The 18,129-nt window shown below is 57.2% G+C and overlaps 1 protein-coding gene across 5 annotated transcripts in view; it reads left to right on the top strand.

Moving 5' to 3' along the window:
* The window catches only part of MACROD1 (mono-ADP ribosylhydrolase 1), a 143,931-nt gene that overhangs the window by 114,331 nt on the left and 11,471 nt on the right, over positions 1-18,129 (top strand). For 4 of the 5 annotated variants that reach the window (XM_019717847.2, XM_019717848.2, XM_019717849.2 and 1 more), the window contains exon 4: positions 15,338-15,367. The exons of the other annotated variant lie outside the window; for it this stretch is intronic. In XM_019717847.2, the coding sequence (XP_019573406.2) occupies positions 15,338-15,367 (30 nt within the window). The remainder of the gene's footprint in view (positions 1-15,337; positions 15,368-18,129) is intronic. 5 annotated transcript variants of the gene reach the window in all.

Raw genomic sequence — 18,129 nt, 5'->3', positions numbered from 1 at the left:
GGTGGAACCAAGGAGGGGTCAGCCTGGGCAGCTGGCCTGGGGAAGCCGCTGGCCAGGGAGGAGCACATCTGCTCCACATGCCTGCGTCAGTTCTCCCTGCCACTTGCCTGGGCACACTCCTGCCCTAGGCACTGAAATAAGGGTCCCACTTCCCTGTACTCTGCGCCCTCTCGGGCCCAGCCAACTCCCACTCAGCCCTCAGTCCAGGGCTTGACCTCCAAGAGGCCGCCCGTAACCCTGTCTTCCCTAGTGAGGTTGCTTTGTTCTCTGCTCCCTCAGCTTCTCCTTGCTTAGCTCAGTCTGTGATTGCATGTGACTTGTGTGACGACATTTTTCATCTACTGGACAACACTTTAACATCTCTGAGATCAGGGTGTGGCTGGCGGCTCGTTTTCTTCCTCTGTCGTACAGGAAACAGTGGCAAAGACTTCGAAATGACAGAGCCTGTGTTCAGTGACGTGTTTTGTTGGCATCCATCTCTCCCAACAGACAGTGAACACCTTAAGGGCACAGCCAGGGCCTCTGTGGTCCCTGCATGTCCCCAACACCTGCCACAGGGCCTGGTGTGTGGCAACAATAGTCCGATATTGCTGAGTGTCACACTGAAACAGCCCTGCCAGCCAATGGTGACAGCTACTCCAAACTGGGACCTACCCCAAGATGATGGTCCCAGGGGCTCGAGCCGGTCAGACACACTTGCAGCTATTGGGCAATGGCAGGGTGGGGTCTGGGTGTGTGTATGAGTAAGGGGTGATGGGGAGATGAAGCGGGAGAGGCCAGAACTGACAGTTACAATTTGAAGCCCCTGGGTGGGGGGAGAAAGACGTCAGAGATGGTCTGAACCGGGCCTGGGCAGAGGCAAGACTGTGCCACCCTAGGGCCAGGGTCCCATGCCAGCCCATCCTCCCTGGCCCTGGCAGGACAGAGGCTGCTGCCCAAGCTCATCTCTGATGGGCTTTCCTCTCCCTTAGGAGCTTCCTCTTCTCCCCACAAATGACATCACTGTCCCCCCTCCCCCTGCCCCTCCCCCATCTCTGCCAGACACCCAGGGCTGCCTCTCACTCCCTCCCTCCCTTACCCACTCACTCCCCAACCATTATTCCCAGCAGAGGTAATGCTTTTTATGGTGATTTAAGCATTTTTTGACTCTGGCTATCACTCACCTGTTACACATCCCAAGTTCAGGAAGGGAGACATGAATTGTGTCCTGAAGGACAGTCCATGTGGAGGGACACGAAAGTGCCAAGGCACAGAGGGGTGGCTGGTGAGCAGCTCCTGGTCAGAACATCCTGAAGAGGGGAAGCAGGTGAGTCCAGAAGTGCAGGCCTGATCAGGAAGGAAGTGGGAGAGGGCACATGCCCAAGATATTGGGGGGCCAGAGGGCAAGCTTCCCGTGACTGCCCGAAGAGGGAGAAGGGGAAGGCAGGGTCACAGATGGTGGAATTGGAAGAATGGAACCTCAGACCTCTGTTGGGGCCCAGCTTCCAGGGACACCCCCCCACCCCATCACTGTGCCTCTTCTGACCCCCTGCTGACCTTGTTTTCAGGGGCGCAGAATTCTGTATTCCTCCTTACCTCCCCCTTTTCCCACCCCTGCCCCAGGCCAAGTTGACCACCTCTGACTGTCACCACCAAGGGCCTCCTGAGGCCCTGAGCAGGCCACCTCTTTGGTGACTCAAACAGCTCCTGGCCCTTTCCCCTTGGGTTTTCTCTGTCCCCCCCACCAACAGGCTCCAATACCTCAGGGCAGCGGAAGCCACTAAAGATAGTGGGGGGCAGGAGGCAGTGGGAGCCTACAGATGGGTATCCTGAGCCCAGGGTCTCCCTCCCCAAGTCCTGATGGCACAGAGCTGTGGTCCAGGGCTGAGGTTGGGTGGGGTCACTGGGCTCCCCACCTGCTGGGCACAGGTGCAGCCAGGCCTGGCAGGTTCTGAGCTAAGTACACTGCTGAGAGGAGGCACAGAGGAGGGGGAGGGGGAGAGGGGCAGGGCGCCAGTGATGGGGGGGGGGATGGGGTTGCCCAGCAACCACTATGCTGCCGAGGATGGATTCTTAAAGAGCTGAGCAGAAAGGCTGGGCCTTGGAGGGGCTGAGGCACAGCCTCGCATACCAATGGCTGCTACTGCCAGCTTCCTCCTCCTCCTCCACCCTCCTCAGAGTGGAGCCCCAGCTGGGAGGTCAGAAAGACAGAGAGGAGGGGGCACCCAACCGGGGGACCTGAGGCAGTCGGCACAGGAACAACACTGGGGTCCTATTTTGTCCCCCACAGGACACAGCCAGGGAGGGGGTAAGATGGCCTCCCTGCTGCCTCCAGGACAGGCGCTGTCCTGGGTTCCCAGACGCCCAGGTACAGGAGGGAGCTGGGACGCCTTACCCCCACCCTACCTGGCCTTCCCAATGGTACCCCGGAACCCTTACTGAAGGAGCACTAGTTTTAGAGCCAGATGAAACTGCCTCTTCCAGACTGAATGACCTTGAACAAGCGACCCCCCCCCCATCACAAGCCTTTTGTCCTGAGAGTCTCAGTCAGGTGCAGGAGCCATCAGTCACCAGCTGCCCAGGGGAGGCTGGCCAGACAAGGCTGTGTCTGGTGGGCAGAGTGTCCGAGGAAGTCCTTCCTGGTGTCTAACTTAAATTCTCTGTTCAGCAAGTGGGTGCCGCCTTCCTTCTGTTCTTCTTGAGAAGAAGGTGAAGTCTGTTTGGTCTCAGTTCAACACTTCATATTCCACAAGCAGGAAGGGTGAGGATTCAGTTGCGTGGTTTTCCAGTTCCTTTCCTTCTAGGGCCACAATTTCCCATCTGTACATGAGGGGCTGGACTAGGTCAAGGATGCATCTCAGAGGTCCAGGGAGGAGCCTCTGGAGTTCTGCCGCCCTCTCTGAAATCAGGGGGAGCGCTCCCTCCCAGCTGCCTGCAGTGATGCAGGGGGCAGGAGGGCGGGGGGCTCACACACAAAGTGCCCCTTCCATTGACCTAACTAAGCCACGTTTGGAAGCTGATCCCATCCTGTCTCCCAGTCCTCTAATTGATCCCTGTGGGTTCAGCGTTGCCTCTTTTCCTGGCCCTCTGTCAACCCATGCTCTGCCAACACCATCCTCCAGCCTCCACCCCCAGGTCCATCCCCTTCAGTCTGCTCCCCTTCAGCTCTGGGGAGGGTCTTTTTAAAGTGCAAGCCTGACTCTGCTGGTCCCCTGCTCCAACACCTGCCATGGCTCCCATGGCTGTGCGAGAAGGCTCCAGGGCCCGGCTGCTCCTCTACCCTCCATTCAGCCACACTCCCCTCTGCAGAGCCCCTCCCCCACAGCTCACCCTCCCTGACACAACCAGCTCATTCTCCCCTCCAGACATTGCCATCAGACTGGCCAGAATCAACATCTGTTGAAGGAGTGAGTGGCACTAAGAACATTTCTTCAGTCCTGAGCCTATGCTGGCCTCTGGGTACAGGAATGACCAAAGCAGACTAGATCCTCTCCCACAAGCTACCATGCTAGTAATACACCAGCAAACCAATCTGAGGACAATACCATTACAGGACCATGTGGGCTCCAAAGGAAATAAATAGGGTGTTGAGAGGAACAGGGTGAGAGGCACTTTAGCTGGGTGGTCAGGGAAGGCCTCTCAGAGGAGGTGACATTTTCATTGAGACCTGAAGGATGAGAAGGAGCCAGTTTGGAAAGAACTGAAAGAGTATGCTAGGCAGAGGGAGCGGTGTGTGCAAAGGCCCTGGGGCATGAAAGAGCTGGACTTATTAGAAGAAGAGAAAGGAGGCCAAGAAATTGGGGGGAGCACAGTGTGGGAGGCAGCCAGGCATTCGTGGAGGGAAATATGGATTTTATTCTAAGTGTAATCGGAAGCTATTTGAGAGTTTAAGCAGGGAAGTGACATGATTTAATTTATATTTTAAAACGATCATCTGAACAACCACTTTGGAGAGCAATTTGGCAATAACTAGTAAAGTTAAAGATGTGCATAGACCACAGTCCAGCAGTCCCGCTTCCAGGCGTACACCCGAGAAATTCCGGCACGTGTGTGCACAGGGCGTGTGCAAGATGCTGCCGCAGCTGTTTGCAAGAGACACAATTGGGCACACTTGACTGTTGGTCAGTGGGACGATGGGAAGATGAGTGTGGGGTGGTGTCCCCGCCTGGAACATTATACCGCAGTGAAAACATACTGACGAGAGCAGCAGGGGCTGCCTGGGTCAGTCTCCCCAGCATCGCCGGAAACGGCAGCAGCCAATCCCAGGAGCTCCACTTTACATAAAACGAAGACACACAGAACTAGGTACTGCTCTCCCGCTGAAGGGTGTACACAGTAAAAGTCTAAGGAAAACACATGCTGAATGCAGGGTGGTGGGTTCCTCTGGCGGCAGAGGGGAGTTTTCAAGTCTTCTATGATGGTGTATTTACTGGGCTGGTCGTGGGTCAAGGGGCCGTGTGTGTGCGTGTGCCTGCTTGTACATGAAGTCAATAGAAAAGGATCCCCTCTTGCTGGAGTGGAGGGTGAGGGGCAGTGGACAAGTGGCCCAGGAGGGAGGAGACAGTGGGTGAGCCTCGAGGGGGAGTTAGAAGTAGGGGCCCAGTCTGTCTGGCTGTTCAGAGTTGGCAGTCTTTCCTCCTTCAAATCCATGGTTTGTCTTCTGCTCAAACAGCCCCTGGTTTTCTCCTTTCAGGAAGAAAACTGAAGCTCAGAGGACACGGGGATGCTTGGGGTCACCCAGAGAGCTAGGGGCAGAAGAACCTGTGACCCATCCTCGGGGGAAGTTGGGCCTGTCCAGCTGGGGCTGAGCAGAGGGGTCCAGGCTGCCTTCAGGACCCGCCCACACTGACTATGAGCAATGGACAGGGGCCTTCTCCAGGCCCCTCCCCCCAGGACATTCCCCCAGCCATCCACTCTCCCAACTGCCAGGGCTCCCTGGCCCCAGCCCCTCATTCCTGCTTAGATGGAGACTGCACCCGGCTGGCTGGGGCCCAAGCCATCTCCTGGTAATTGGGTTTCAGGGATGCTCATGCTCGTGGTTATGCTAATGGTGGGACACTGAGCGACTGTCCCCTGGCTCCTGGGGGAGGGGAGGCCCAGGCTGCCAGGGTCCCACAGCGCGGTAGCACTCAGTGGTCCCTTGGAAATTAGACTGCCTGATTCAAACCCTGCTCCCCCACTTCCCAGCTGCATGACCTTGGGCAAGTCACTCAACCTCTCTGAACCTCTATTTCCTCATCTGTAAAGTGGGAAAAATAATATTACCCTCTCATTAGGCTCTCGGGGGAGAGAAAAAGGAAATGAAAGAATCCACCAGCAAGACTTGGCCCAATGCCTAGCACAAAGAATTTGCTCGATAAATGCGTTATTAACTATTTTATGTTTAAAGTCTAAAAGGTCCTATAGGAAAATGTGAACAGGGGCTAGCCGAATCTGAGTGATGAGCTAATGAGTGACTCACTTTTCTTTTGCTTTTTGTTTATGTATATTATCCAATTTGGGGCAATGCACATGAATTTCTTGCATAACAAATTACCAATACGTGGAAGGTGTCTGGGGACAACAGGGCTTGGAGAGTGGGTGTTAAGGGGGACTAGGGGTCCAAGGGTTTGGGGTCCAGCTTGGGCTTGGACTCTCCAGGGGAAGCGCCCAAGGACCCCAGGCAGGAGGGGACAAAGGAGAGGCCTAGGCCAGCAGGAGCCACAGATAAGTCACCAGCTTTGAGCTTAAATGGCTGACTGTGCTGCTTTTCTAGGGAGAGGCCTGGGGGTGGGATGCCCCCGGTGGACCAGCGTAGGGGCTGCAGAGCTGGATGGACTTGGGTGAATGGGCGTGGGGAGCTAGAAGGTGTGAGGCAGGGTTGAGGAAGGCCGATCCGAGGTTCAGGGGAAGCAGAGGAAGGCGGGCCTAGCACAGGGCCAGTGGGAGATGGGGGTTCTAGAAGTGGGGGCCCAGCTGGGTACAACTCCCAACAGATTTGAGGAATTGCGGGCCTCCACTCAGAGAAGAGGGAGTGAAGGGCTCAGTCCTGGAGGCAAACAAGCCAAGTCTAGCTGAGCAGGATACTTCATGGTCCAGGTTCCCAAGTCAGACCAGCAGGATTCAAATCCTATCTACACCATCCTAACCTGTGTGGCCTTGGCCAGACACTTACCTGAGCCTCAGTTTCCCCATCTATAGAATGGAGCTGCGTATCTCGCAAGGTCTCCATGGCTCTCCCTAGGAAGCTGGGGAACAAACCTTGATGAGAAGCTGCTGTCATTATTATCATTGTTATTAATCCAACCTGTCAGCAGGCTGATCTCACCCTTCTCTCTGGCTGACTAGGGACACCTGAGGACCCAATCTTCTTCTCCCATTGCCACCATGATGCTCTGTGAGGCCATAACAGTTTACAGGCATTTTAAATTTTATCATCTATGCCCACAAGGGCCTCAGTTAACTGACCTCCCCACCCCACAGATGAGAAGACCGAGGCCCCAGGGGGTGGAGCAACTGGCTCAAGTTCACAGCTGGGGGTTTCAGGACCAGGCCTTGCAAAACACAGGACGTTGGCTCCTCCCCCTAAGGGCTGTGGCCTTGGGCAAGTCGCTTGGCCTCACTGGGCCTCAGTTTTCCCATCTGTAAATAGGGCAGGAAGGAGTGTGTGGACACACGTACGCACATGTCCACATGGCCAGCAGAGGTCCCGTGTGGGTGTCAGCCTGCAGTTGGTACCGATAAAGGTGAGTCCCCTTTCCCCCATGAGCGCCTCCAAGCCTGGGGACTGTCCAGGAAGCCTCACACATTCACGGGAGCCCCACCTCAGAGGACAGTGACCTTGGCCTAAGGGGATAGCTTATCAAACATGGCCACTGCTTGTAGCTTGAGATGCTTTTGAAGTCTCTTGTTTTATCTTCAAAAACTCAGCACATTTTATATTTTATTCCATCGGTGGGGTGTTTCTCATCTAAAACATTTTAAATGACTCACCCTCAGTAACAGACACCAACCGCTGGCCTGCGGGAAGTGGGGGAGGCAACATCGCTGATGTCCCAAGACCAAAGCCCACTCCCCTAAACCTGCCAATGGGGCAACCATCATCACCTCATAGGTACCAGGCTCTGTGGCACGCTCTGGGTGCAGGGGGGCCGTGGTGGCCCAGCCAGAGGTAGATAGGCCAAGCTGCAATGGACCAGTAGGGGATGTGACAGGGATGCACAGGCATTGGGGGTGTGCCAAGGAGGCTCCCACTCCCTCAGGGAGGTCTGGGAAGGGATCGCCTGGACAGTTCGGTAGCCAGCAGGTCCCTCTCCTGCCCCCATTGCCCTGTGACCTTCTCTTCCACTTCCCTCCCCAACTCTCTCTGCTTCAGCCGCAGCAGCCTCCCGTGCCTCAAACTAGGCTGGCTCCTGCCTCAGGCCCTTTGCATAGGCTGACCCCTGCCTCAGGCCCTTTGCACAGGCTCGCCCCTGCCTCAGGCCCTTTGCACAGGCTGTCCCCTGCCTCAGGCCCTTTGCACAGGCTCGCCCCTGCCTCAGGCCCTTTGCACAGGCTGGCCCCTGCCAGGATGTGCTCCTCACAGCTGGCTCCCTCTGTTCAGCAGGTCGTGACTCCTAGATCAGCCCCCACCCAACTGTCTGCCACTCTCTCTTCCCTTTTGTTCCCTTCACAAACTCTGGTGCTGAGTGTAATTTTTGTTTAAGTTTATTCTCGTTCTAGTGTTTCTCAAACCCTGCTAGATGATGAGCTCTGTGCCTGGAGGGCCTTCCCCTTTGGTGTCCCAGAGCCTGGCACATAGTAGGGGCCGCATGCATATTTGTCCAATGACAAAAAGCTGAGATCTGGCCTCACAAGGTAGGTTGGAAGAAAGAGGGCCAGGCCCAGGGGCTGGGGGTTGGGGAAGCACCTTCCAGCTCCCCAAGCCTGGTGGGTGGCCTCTCAGGCATTTGAGACCAGGATGAGGTAAATGGAGGTCAGGGGCATATGTCAGCAGCGGCCCCCAGACGCACACAACAGGGCTGTGCCTGCTCAAAGTCACTGCTGTCACCGCTGTGCCTGAGTGCAGGCCTTTCCCTGGCCCAGTAACCTGCTCAGCGCTTTCCTCAGGTCACTGAGTCTCCTCACTAGTGGCCCAGCCCCCGCATGGTGCCCCCTCGCCTCCCTCAGTGCTCCCCCACATCAGGGAAAAGCTGAGGCAGCTCCTACACCACCTCCTGCCATTGTCCTTGGACCAGCGCTGTCTCCTGCACACACCCCCACCCCACGTCCTGCCTCCCGAGGGCTCTTGCAGGGTGGGCTCTTCTGCAAGGCCCAGTGGATGAGAGCCTGGGTTTCAGAGGCAGGCAGACCCCGTGTGGCTAGCTGAATGATTCTGGGCACAATCCATATATAACCTGTTCAGTGTGTTCAGTAATTGTTAGCAGGCACCTGCTGTACGCCAGGCTCTGTGCTGGGAGCTGGGGACACAGCTGTGGATGAGACACAGAGTAGAGGGATGGGGTAGTGAGGTAGGCACTCATCTGGGAGGTGAAGATGCTGGAGGCAGTGATTCATAGCCCCTGGGAGGGCGTAACCAGGGACTAACTAGCTCTAGACCTGATGTACTCCTCAAGGCTGACTCCCAGGGTGGGGCATGGTGAGGGTATCTTCCAGGCAGAGGTACCAACCCATGGGGCCGGAGGGAATGGAGCAAGTTTGATCACCTGGAGTGTGGCTGAGGAAGAGATGGAGGGGAGAAGGGAAGAAATGAGGTGATGAGTCAGTGGGGTCCATGGGCCTGGGTATGCTAGGGACCGGTTCTTTACCCTGAGAGCCAAGGGGAGCTGTGGGAGGGTTTGATCAGAACACTGGGATAAAATAGGAGATGCTCAAATCTGCACTGTGAGAAAATTGTTCTCCATGGCTCAGCTCTCCCGTCTGTAAAATGGGCCAGCAATGATATCGTCTGCACAGGGTGAGGATTAAATGAGCCCACGTGAGTTTGGAGATTACCCGGCCTCTGCTTGGGCATTTCTGCTACTGTGGGCCCTTCCTCCATAAAAAAATTAAAGTTAGATTTTATTACTTTGTTGGTATAAAGACAAATATATTAACATTATATATTAAAACATTTTCTTCAACCTTAAAGTTCTTTTTTTTCTTCTAATTTAAAAACAAATTATAACATGTTTGTGGGTCCCTAAAAGCATTATGGGCCCAAGACACATGCCTAGGCCCTCCAATGAGGTGTTATCATCAGGGGCAGGGGGCACAGGGTGGGCAACCAGAAGAGGAAGAGGTGTCTGTGTGCCCCAGGGCCTCCCTCCTCCCCCCTCACCTCTGCCTTCCCCTCATCCCAGTTCTTACAGCCCCTGTGGTCCCCTCCAGCTGCAGAGAGTCAGGCCCAGCCGACCTTGACCTTGTCCTTCCCCAGCCTAAATACACCGTGGTGCCATCCCGTCCAGGGAAGTGCTCTGACCCATTGGGCCCTGCACCATCCACGGCCCTCCCCAGATGCCTTTCTGTCTTTTCTCTGAAGGTGCACAGCGTCCCTAATCCTCAGCTCCCAGGCCACCTCTGTGAAGCCTAACCAATCTGCAGGCTGCACAGCTCTGGTAACTTCCTCGCCATGGTGTTTACCTGTTTCCTTCCTCCCCCTCCCAGGGACGGTATCTGGTTCATCTCTGTATGCTTGGTGGCACCTGGCACATGGTTGGCACCCAATTAAATGTTTTGTGTAGAGTAAAGAGGGGATCACCTGGGTCTGCCTTCGCCCTGGGGCCTCCTTTGACCTATAGTAACAATGGCCAAGCATTCTCCCTTTCATTGGGCGGTGGCCACATGCCAGCCCCTGAACCAGGTCGGGAGCTGGGGCACAGACAGGGGGAGTAATTCCACCCTGCCCACAGGGACAGCAAGTGCTCAGGGTGGGGGAAGGGCTGGGTTTCCTCGGAGGTGCACCAGGCCTGAGGAGGTGTGGAGTGGACAGAGGGCAAAATGGGGACTTGGGGGTGTGCGCTGCATGAGCAAGGAAGGCCTGGCAGAATGTGTGGGGGATGGGGAGTAAGGCCCCAGGGCCCCCCCAGGCCCTGGCCCAGTAGACCGCCATCAGGGGACAGAGAATTCGGCAGTGATTGGTGAAGCGGGGTGCAAACCTCATTTCCACCCCAAGGTCATAGACCCAGCACTGAGGCTTGGAGCCAGTTAATCGAGTCTAGTGGAGCGTGGCATAGGCCTGTCTTCTGGAGGGGATGCGGCTGGGCTGGGCCACCTCACGCTGCGGTGGGGACCAACAAGTGGACTCAATGGCAGTTTTTAGACCAGGCGCCCCCAGCCCCCAACATGCTCTCTCTGTCTACACCCCCCAAACTCCGAATAAGCCTCTTGCCTGTACCTGGACCCCCAAGGCGAGGCCTGGGCCTAGCTCACCCAGCCCCTCAAGAGCTCAAAGATCCCTGCTTTTTGCTGGGGCAGGTTTGGTTCCCTTGGGTGGGGCTGAGTCAGAAGCCCTGGCTTGGACTGGAAGTCCAGTGCTTGTCCCCATATCATGCCATGTGGCTGCTCAGCCATCACCATGTCTCAGCAAGAAGGTGTCAGGAACCCTTTCAGACACAGGGAGAGAGAGCAGGGGTGAAGAAAATGCACACTGACAACCAACTGTCTTGTCCAAGCCCCTTTCTCCACTCCCCAGCCACTCTGTGAGCCTCAGTTTTCTCATCTGAGAAATGGACTAATGACCAGTTGTGATTTAGAGCCTCAAACCAAACTGAGGGGAGCATGAAAGGGTTAACAGCAGAAGGGGCAGAAGCTGGACACTCAAAGCCAGCATTAGGGGTAGGTGAGGTGGGAAGAGCCAGCCCCAGCCTGGTGAGCAGAGCAGCAAGGCCTGGGACCATCCTGCTTAGGGTAAGAGTCTGGGTGATTTACCCAAGAGATGGCCTGTTGGTGTCTTTGGCACTGCCCCCCTTTTATAGTGTCCTCCCCAAGCCTCCAGGCCATTCACCCGGGCAGCCTAGCCCAGCTGTGAGAGCCTTGGGCAGCCTTATGGGGGCACCATGTGGCCAGGCATCCCGGCCCCTGGGGAGAGGGCCAGACAGGGGCCCAGGGGAAAGAGCATGGGAGGAACTGGGTCCAGACCACTGGGTCGCTGCCCTTCCATGGGACTGCCAGATGTGGTGGACTGGGGGCAGGGGACACTGCAGACTGGCCTCCTAGGATACCTGCTGAGCTGGGGACAGGCCCGTGACCGAGTCCTCTGTGCAGCCCAAGTCTGAGCCCCAATGCCAGCCCCACCTGCCCTTCCCCACCTGTGGCAGTTAAAGCCACCTGGCCAGCCCTTCCTCCAGCTCAACCCGATGAAATCCTTCCTCTGCCCCAGGCCCAACACCTTGGACCCTGGATATCCTGGCCTGGTGGACATATGGGATGGTTCACCCTAGTTCCCTCATCTGGGCGGGGCCACACACTGGAGTTTGGGAGGTGCTGGGCAGGTAGGGGGTTGGCATCTCCTTCCAACAGGGGCCTGCAGAGCAGCAGGTCAGCGCCCCCTCCCCTCCCACCCCTTCAAGGCTAGCTGCCAGCCCGTTTGGCACTAAGCCCTCTGAGCAGGAGCCAGCTCGTTTGCCACGGGTGTTAATTGAGAGAGAGAGGTGATGGGGGAGGTGGAAAAGGGCCACAGAGGGCAGCTTCCAACAGCTGCCAGGACTACCCCAAGGACCAAGGGGTTCGGGAGCTGGACCCCAGCGACTTGAGATGCCCGACCTCCCCCACTGTCTCCAGGGCAGGGCTGTCCAGATGCCCAGCCCCTCAGTTCTGCAGCTAGACCTACTGGGGTGGGGATGGGACCTACTGTGTGCTCTGCAGGGGGTGTGGAGTAGGCAGGCCCCCCGCCCTGGCCTGGAGGAGAGCCTCCCTGTGACCGTCCCTCTGGCAGTCTGCCTTGAGGTCGGCCTGCTTTTCGGTTTGGCTTTGGAGTCAGACCCAGGTCCGATCTGCTACTGCCATGTACAACTCAACTACAGAGCCTTGGTTTTCTTATCTATAAAATGGGAGCTATAGCCCCTTCTTTGTGGCTTTGTTATGACAGTGAACAGGATCATTTGTGTGAAGCATTCAGTGTGTGCCTGGCAAATAACCCTCACTCTGTCATTGAAATGTGCACTCCTGGGGCAGTGGCCACAGCCAGGCCTTTTGCAGGCCCAGCTCCTCAGCGGCCTGCACATCTGCCTGGGGTCCTATTGTGGTCCCTCCCCTGGTCTTGCTCGGCTCTGGCTCTGGCTGCCTCACCCACCTCACCCGAGATCCCTGCAGACCCCCAGCCCTGCTCTGGGAGCTCCCAGCCGCTCCATCTTAATTAGCTGCTTGTATTAGTCTTGCAAGTAACGTGGCAACTTACAGCCTTGGGTTTTTGGGCTGTGGAATTAATTATTCCCCAAGCGAAGAGCTGTCAGCTCTGGGAGACCAGCCACTCAGAGCCGCCGATACCTCTTAGCAGCGTCCGTAGCTTCCGCACGGCACCCGGGGCCTGCAGCCTGGCTGGCCGGAAATGGCCCCCACTCCTGGCCCTGGCTCTGCTGTGTGTTCCGCCCCATATACAGGGACTGCAGCATGACCTGGGGAGGTAGGGTGGGTGTGTCGTGCAGGGGACCCTGCTCGCTGCGCCATTTGTCGTGCAGGGAGTCACGCGGGGTCTCTGGTCCAGCTCCCCACATAAAAATGCAGGACATGGTGAGGCCAAAAAGGAACACCCATGGAGCCATAGGTAGGGGAGTCATACCACTATAGTCCCGCTGGCGCCTGGGTTGGAGAAACAGGAAGCAGGAGCCACAGTGTTTGCAACCCTCACTGCACCACTTGCAGGCTCAGCCACCATCTTCTTGCTAGCCCCCATTTTCTGCTAGCGTAGCCACAGCAGTTATATTAGTGGCCAATGGCTCACTGGTTACAGCTGACGGCCAACTAGCCACAGCTGATGGCCATCCAATCACAGTTGATGGCCATTTACTACCTGAGCCAACACCTTTCTATGTGAGGCTGAGAGCCTGGAAACTGCTTTCTGGGGCTCTGCCCCCACACTCCACCCCTACAGGCTCTCGCCTCACAATCTACGCGACAAGTGTCTTCCGCGAAGGGCCCTGTGCGAGGAGCCTAGAGGTGAATGCAACATCCTGGACATAGCCAGGCTCTCTGGGCACAGCCAAGGTTTCTCAGGGCACCACCAGTGCTTCTGGGAACAGCCAGACTTCCTGGGCTTCTTAGGGTACCACCAGTCTTCCCGGACACAGCCAGGGTTTCTCAGGGCACCACCAGTACTTCTGGGCACTGCCACTCTCTGGGCCTCTCAGGGTACCCTGCTGGAACAACAGTGACTCACAATCAAGGTGCTTACATATTCTCAATGGCGGCCAGTCAAGACACAAAAGCAAACATCCCCCAGTTCCACTATATGGTGGTATGTTCCCAAACAAACAGTCAAGCTGTCCATTAAATTAGGGATGGAAGGCAATTCCCCATAGTCCATAGTCATTTGCCAGGGCTGTCCTGGGGGTGAGGGACGACCTTGACCTCACCCGCATCTCCCATGGAGGACTCAGCAAGCGTTACCTCCTGGGACAAGTCCTGCATCCGGGCTGCCTGAGCAGGAACTTCCCAGCCCACAGGGCCGCAACGACCTTTGCTTTCTCCGGCCTGTGCTGGTTGGGGAACCGTCCACATCTTTCCACCTCTCCACGGGGCTCCATTTCTCCAGCAGCTGCATGGCTTTTCCTGTGCTGGTGGGAGAACCGTCCACGTCCTCCCACCCCTCCACGGGGGTCCAGCTCTCCGGCAGCTGCTCCTCCTGGTCTTCCTCAGACTGGGTGTTCATACGCACAAACTGCTCCGCCATCCTTCGGAGAGCTTTGGCCGGCATCGTACCCTGCTCACTGCGCCATTTGTCGTGCGGGGAGGCCTGCGGGGTCTCTGCTCCCGTTTCCCACACAAGAACGCAGGATATGGTGAGGCCAAAAAGGAACACCCACGGAGCCATAGGTAGGGGAGTCATACCACTACGGTCTCACTGGAGGCTGGGTTCACTGGACGTGCGACCTGCTGTCCGTTTTCTGCCAACCGACCGACGACTCTCCACGACTCTCCTCCACTCTCCTCGGCTCTCCTCCTCTCTCCTCCGTAGCCGCAGCAGTTATATTAGTGGCCAATGGCTCAATGGCCACAGCTGACGGCCAATCAGCCACAGCTGACGGCCATCTACTACCCGAGCCAGCACCCCTCCACGTGAGGCCGAGAGTCTGTAAACTACTTTCTGGGGCTCTGCCCCCACAGGGTGCCAGAGTGGTGAGGAGCTGAAGGCCCTGCCTAGAAGCCAGGGCTCCTGGGCCAGACGGGCTGTGGCCCAGCTGGTCTCCCCACCTGGGCAGCACCTGGGCGTGGGGATGACCTAGCCTGTCTCACCGTCACCTGTACTGATTAGCATCTTCAGTTAACGCAGGAGCAGCTGTGTGACCAGAAGCTGGAGCCCCCCCTGGGGAGGGGGCACTGACCTGCACAGTCCTGACATTCTGGAGGAGAGACTGCCAGCTTCATTTTGTCCCCATGTCAGCCCCATGGAAAGGCAGGAGGGGGTGGCCGGCCAGGCAGAGCGAGCAGGACAGGGCAGCCACAGGAACCGGAGCTGAGGATTCCAATCTCTCCCTTGAACTTCACACCAACCCTGTAAGGTGGCCTATTCTTCCTGGGGGAAACTGAGGCACAGTGCAAAGTGGCTTAAGTCAGCCATCTGTTGAACCCAGCTTTGGGTCCAGGCCCAGTGCTCTGGGCCCTCCCTGTGCTGCCCGGGGTCGGGGTCTTTACATCACACTTGGTCGTCTGTTAGGCGCCCCAGCCCTGGTTCAGTCTCATGTCCTCGCCCCCCACACATTCCCTGGGCAGCACTTAACCATGGCTATTTGTTTCCTAGTGACTTTAAGTCTGTGTCCCTCTGCAGCCTGTGAGCCCCCAGGGCAGGGACCCGGGCTGCCCCCTACACCCCATATCTGTGCACCATGCCTAGCATAGACGGGCCTCAGGAGACACTGTTGGGTGAAAGAATGATCGAATGGAAGGACTAGTGTGGCCGCGGGTCATCTGCCACGCTAGACCCCGTATGTGGCTGCTTCCTGGGTGAGCGGCAGGACCGTGGTGGCTCATTGGCCCTCGCTCACCACCATACAAACGCCAGGCCCATTAGACTCAGTGGGAGAGGAAGTCCAAGGATCCTCCCCCTCCCCCTTATCTGACCCTGCCTCAGAGGAGACCCTATACCCAGAGTCTGAATGTCCAGCCCCCCATTTCCCCTCTCTCCACACACCCACCTGCCCTACCAGCCACTCCCCAACTGACTGGCCTTTTTTCTCTCTTGCAGCCAACAGCTCCCTGCTTGGAGGCGGAGGCGGTGAGTGGACCCTCCCTGTGGTCTGGGGGCACGGGGGATGGGGGTGGTGGTGGCAATGCTTCTCCTTCCGCGGCTGCTTCTCTTGCCTCGGCCCCTTACCCGCTGACCCAGCTCACTACTGTCCTTCACTGCCACAGCCCTCCCCATTTCTCCATCTCTGCCCTTCTTCTCTGTCTCCCACCCTCTCGGCCTTGCCTGGTCTGCCATCAGTGTAGACATAGCAGAACATCTGGATGACAGGCCTCGCTTCCTCACCACTGGGTGACCCAGGCAGGTCCCCATCCTCTGCACAGAGGCCTTCTGGCCTATAACTAGGGGCTGGGGGGAACATGTGAGGTTTAAAAGGGCCCAGGCTGGGGACTAGGAAGTCACAGGTGTGATAAGGAAAAGCCCAGCCCTGCCCATGTCCCTCACATGCCCTCAGCATGCCCTATGCCCCTTTGCCCTCAGTTTCCCCACCTGTGAGGGCAAAATTGTTATCTCTGCTCTCCCCCAAAACTGCGCAGGCCAAGGTCTCGTGACATCAGGGAGAGCTCTGGCAACTGCTAAGCCCTCGAGAACATTTGTGTATTCACAATTGTTAACGAGGCAGGCGTTTCAGCTGGGCCAGGTGGGCTGGAAGTCAGAGGTCAGGGTGGGCTGTGCGGTCAAGCCAAGGTCATCAGGTGCCGTAGGGTGGGGAGCAGTGACTATGCCCGCAGGGCCTGCTTTCCCTGGCCAGCCCTGCCCAGGCTGCCCCACCCGCCCCTTACCCCAGCCCCTGGGCCGTGCGCTGGCTGGGCTGCCGGCTGTCTGCACAGGCAGCAGGATGATTGGTGAGGCAGGGGGCAAGGGTTAATGTGCCGTCGGATAAATCCCGGGGACCATGTTTACGGCAGCGGTGGCGGGGTCCAGGCCAGGTTTTAAAAGGGGGGAAAATAAAAGGGGCAGTGAAGGTCAGGAATAAATATGAGCAACACTAAGAGCTGTCAGTGACTGGCCAGGATGCGGGGGGTGGGGGCTTTCTGTTTGTGGCAGGAGATGTTTTCCCTCCCTCCCTCCCCTCTTCTCCTCCAGCCGTCCCTGTGGAGGTCACAGCTACACTGGAGGCCTCACAGAGTGAGGGGGCTTCACTGGAGGCCAGGGGCCCATAGAAAGACCACCTGGGACCCTCTTCTGAAGCCTGTCCTTATGGAGGACTTGGGGACCCTATTGATCTGATGGTACCTGCCATGTGCTGCCCACAGCTACCCCTCTCCTTTGTCTGTTCATTCATCACCCAATGATTGTGTTCCTACTGCGTGCCAGGCTCTGAGCTGGGTGTGGGGACAGATCCTCCAGGCACTAGAGGGGCCTGGTCTCTGTCCTCCCAGAGCTCACAGTCCGGATGAGAGCACCCACCATTACACAGGATGGTCTGTGTGGGGCGGGGGGGGGGGGGCTGCTCGCAGGCATGATGGGGGCTCAGCGAGAAGCACCAAACCTGGCTTGGGCCTCAGGAAGGCTCCTGGAAGGAGGTGGCGCCTTCACTGGGACCTGAGGGATAGATAGGAGAGAGCCAGTGAAGAGCGGTGGGAAGGGTATCCTGGGCAGAGGGAACAGAGGGAACAGTGCAGGTGAAGCCTGAAGTCAGGGAGAGTGTCGAGGGCTGGGGGAGACTCAGAAGATCAGAGAGGTTGGAGCCCAGCCAGGAGGAGGGGAGGCAGGAGGCGATACAGGAGCCTGAGACCATATGAGGATTTTTAGCCATTCAAACCCCGAAGACAAAGGACCACAAGAAGTTGTGGGCCTTCTAAATCCTAAGTCAGGTCACACCCCTCTTCTGCTCAAAACTCTGCCAGGACTCTCACCTCACTCAAAGCCAAGGCCAAGGTCTACATAGTCCCCAGCCACCTCTCAGACTCCCTACCGCACTGCCACCCCTTCCTCTGTGCCAGCCACATTGGCCTTTGCTGAAACAGGCCTGGTCTGCTCCTGCCTCAGGGCCTTTGCACTGGCTGTTCCCTCTGCCCAGAATACTCTTCCTCAGATAGCCATATGGTTGCTTCCTTCACCTCTTACAAGTCTTTACTTGTATGCCACCTTCTCCCTGAGGCCCACCCTACCTGCTCTGCCCCATCCTGCCTTTCCTGGCTCCTCATGCTGCTCTAGTTCTTATTTTTCTTAGAGCACCTCTCTCCTGACCTGCCACATAATTTACCTGTTTACTAAGTTCATTGTTTACTGTCCATCTCCCCACTGAGAACAAAAGCTCTGAGGGCACTACTGTATCTCCAGCACCTGAAACTGGGTCGGGCCCATACAGCAGATGCTCAATAAATGTTTGTTGAATGAATGAATGAACTCAGGTGATGGCAGGGATGGCCTTACATGTTAAGAGAAGGACTTGCTGTTGAGGGCAGTGGGGGCCACTGAGGTTTTAGGCAGGGCAGGGAGTGGCTCATAGATGGCCTGGTGACCTCACTCTGGGAAGTCAAAGGGCACTTGCTGTAGCCAGACTGAGGGGGGAGGCCCCCTGGGGGTCCTTCTAGCTCCCCTTCCTTTGTCATTGAGGGTGAGAGGATGCTCGAGCAGGCCCCAAGTGCAGCCTGACTGACACAGAGATGGATGGGGTGAGCCAGGACCTGGGAGGAAGTGGGCCCGGAGTCTAGCCTTTTAACGCTGGCTGAGATTTATGGAGCCGCCGCAAGTACTGGCTGAGGCTGTCACTCCGCTAATGTGATTGGAACAAGGTGGAGGTGTTAGGGAGGGGCTGGGGTAGGGGTGAGGCTGGGGCTGGGAGG

The sequence above is a fragment of the Rhinolophus sinicus genome, linkage group LG06, assembly GCF_036562045.2.
Source record: "Rhinolophus sinicus isolate RSC01 linkage group LG06, ASM3656204v1, whole genome shotgun sequence".
Taxonomy (NCBI): Eukaryota; Metazoa; Chordata; class Mammalia; order Chiroptera; family Rhinolophidae; genus Rhinolophus; species Rhinolophus sinicus.
Note: the sequence above shows the minus strand (reverse complement) of the source record. Positions and strands in the feature narration are given on the sequence as shown.